The sequence below is a fragment of the Gossypium hirsutum genome, chromosome A11 (genome assembly GCF_007990345.1).
Source record: "Gossypium hirsutum isolate 1008001.06 chromosome A11, Gossypium_hirsutum_v2.1, whole genome shotgun sequence".
Taxonomy (NCBI): domain Eukaryota; kingdom Viridiplantae; phylum Streptophyta; class Magnoliopsida; order Malvales; family Malvaceae; genus Gossypium; species Gossypium hirsutum.
In genome coordinates this window covers 21341329-21344381 of record NC_053434.1, presented here as the reverse complement: position 1 = coordinate 21344381, position 3053 = coordinate 21341329, and the positions used below count along the sequence as shown (strand labels likewise).

The 3053-nt window shown below is 29.3% G+C and overlaps 1 protein-coding gene across 1 annotated transcript; it reads right to left on the bottom strand.

The window, feature by feature from the left end:
• Positions 1–907: 907 nt before the first annotated feature.
• LOC107912703 (probable calcium-binding protein CML23) lies at positions 908–1578 on the bottom strand. Its single transcript, XM_016841009.2, has one exon. It carries the CDS (start codon positions 1542–1544, stop codon positions 1086–1088), a length of 459 nt encoding a protein of 152 aa, XP_016696498.1. The 5' UTR covers positions 1545–1578; the 3' UTR covers positions 908–1085.
• Between the last annotated feature and the right edge of the window lie 1475 nt (positions 1579–3053).

Sequence of the window (3053 nt, the reverse complement as noted above, 5' to 3'; positions counted from 1 at the left end):
GACATCCAAGCATTAAAGAAAAGAATATGGTCATTAGGGAGAGCCATCTGGATGTTCTAAATGCAACAACAGTATTGACAAATCTTCCACACAAATTCGTAAGAGAAAAAGTGAGGATTAATCGTTCCCTGGTCCTTGAAACAACAAACACAAGCAGTAGAATAAAAGGAGATTATAGCATGGGCACTATCTAGCACAAATGAGGAAAAAGAGCTAGGCCTGTCGGTAGTGTCGATCCTTTAACCCACATCAACCTCCTTGTTACTACTTTTAGGGTAAACTATACAAATAAAGAAAAAATCAGAAAATATTTGTAAAAGACTCACCTATTCAGGGGATCTAGTTTCCCATCCTCAACGACAACAAATTAGGAGAAAACCCAATGAAACTCTCCACTTTCTCAAGCCTAAGCTTCTTACTGACATGAAATTCCCAACACATTCACAGTCTCTCACATTCCTTCCTTTAAACCAACACCTTTAAATATTAAACACTCCATCATCTCATCCTTAATCCAACAAACCCTTCAACAGAAGCACACAATCCACACGATCAACGCCACAAGAACATCAAAAACCAATTATCACCGATGAGCCTTCTCATCTCCATTTTAACTATTTCATGAACAACTTCTTCTTCGTGGCCATCAGTCTCTACACCTTAAAACTTTTCATATTTCACTTGCTTCCTTTGCTTCTTTCAAAATTGCCTCTCTTTTTTTCAATTCCTAAAATTAGAATCGGATAAACAAATATTTTATTCACTTTTTCTTCTTTAAGATTAAAATTTAAAACTTGTTAAAATTAATTTATCATTAAAAAAATCAATATTTTCATGTTTCCACTAGCTTCACATGTTTTCCTTAAAATAAACTGAAACCCTATTTTGTACATCAAATAAAATGCTATAAAAAAACCTTGATTCCATTAGGATTAAGAAAACATAGAATAGTGTGAATTAATAATATCCAGAATTAACCATTCTACACGTTCTTAAATTAAAGAACCAACCCTTCCTAAGTAGTATTATTTCTTACGAGTAAAACACTAAGACCTAACCTGGCATACTTTTTTTTCCAAACATTTTTAAGAATTATTCATCATCATCTTCTTAAACTCTTCAAAATCAACGCTACCGTCGCCATCCTTATCGACCTGACTGATCATTCTTTGACAATCACTCAACGAATACTTCTCTCCCAACCTTTTCAACACAGCATGCAACTCGTTAGCCGAAATCAACCCGTCCTTATTCAGATCGTATATGTCGAACGCGTCTTTCAATTCTTTGTTATCACACTGGTTTTCGTCTCCATCGATGCCGAAGATTCCATGGAAAGCAATAAATTCTTCTACATCGATATAGCCATTGCCATCTTTGTCCATCTCCAACATTACCAGATCAACTTCGTCGGAAGAGAATGCGAAACCTAAGGCACTTAGGGTCGATTTTAGTTCATCGCGACAGATCTTTCCGTCGCCATTTTTGTCGAATTTGTTGAATACTGCCCTCATATCTTCCATTGATCCTAAAAAAGTCGCCATTGAAAATAACTGAAAAACACAAACACACACAAAGATTAGGGTTTTACTTTTCATTCATTTGTGGAGGCGTACTTATAATTTTATAGAGGGGGGGTGTGAAAATTAACGCGGTATTCCGCACGTGAAAGTAGGACTAGGAAGGGGAAAAGTAAGGCATTGACGGGTACAGTATTTTTCAGCTGAGTAACCAACAGAAATATGACACGTGTATAATTAAATTAGAAAAACATTTCTAAAAGTGGAATAAATGTGGGACTTGTTGAAAGGAAATCTTCTAACTTGTTTTTCTTATGCCAGACGAGGGTAAAAGTATCATCAAGCGTATTGAATATTGCTAACTTTGTTCAAAAATATTTATTAAATTAATATTTATATGTTAAATTAAAAAATAAATTAATTTTTTAATTAAAATTTTAATTTATTTTTATAATTAAGTGATGACATAACTGATGGAGTAAGTAAACAATAATACAAATATTTTATGTTGACGTGGTAAAATGTAATGTTTACGATAAATTTAAATAAAGAGTTCTCCACTTGTTTTCGATTTAATTATAAAAATTATTTAAAAATTTTAAGAATTATAATAATTTATTAAAAATATTTAAAATCATAATAAATATTCAAATATAAAATTATTTATCAGTATAAGTTACTATTTATCTAAATATTTAATAATTATCATGACGAACTACTATAAATATAAAAAAATAGAAATGACAAATAACTAAAAATAATAATGTAAATTTTAATGAAGTAAAATTTTTTGTTTTAAACAGTTGTTCGCCCCACATCTTGTCCATTGCTAAGTGGTCCAATCTAAGAAAATATGTTACAAATTTGGACAGAAAAAGACATTAAGGGAATATATTCAAACTAAATTGAATGAAATATAATTACTGCTCATTGAAAAAAAAAGAGTTATAGATTCTATTTTTCTGAATTTGTGATTTGATGAGAGTTATTTCAATTTTGGATATTTATTCTAAATTAAGATTAATATTGAAATATTTTTTTATAATTATTTAAAAAATCACATCTAAGATAAATCAAGATAAACAATTTTTCTGAACATGGTTTTTCAAATAATTACTAAAAACTATTTTAAATATTTATTAAGATGGTATTTTACCATGTTAACATAAAGCATATGTGGGTGTCTCTATCTATTTGCTCTATCAGTCATGTCATCACTTAGCGGTAGAAATGAATGTAATTTCTAATGGAAGGATTAATTTTCTCTTTGATTTAGTATACATGAATTAATTTATCCATTTATTGAGTAGATGGGATAAAATACAATCAGACTTTTAGTATAGGAGCTTTAATGATGCTTTTTAGAGTTGGATGAGTATTAATTTGTGCATTTATGTTGTATTTGTATATTTTATTATAATATTATTTTATTTAAGATATTTTATACTTTTATAAATTTTAATATATTTATAATTTATACTAAAAAATATTAGGTTATCATTTTGTACGTAAACTGTGGAAAATTTTAACTCC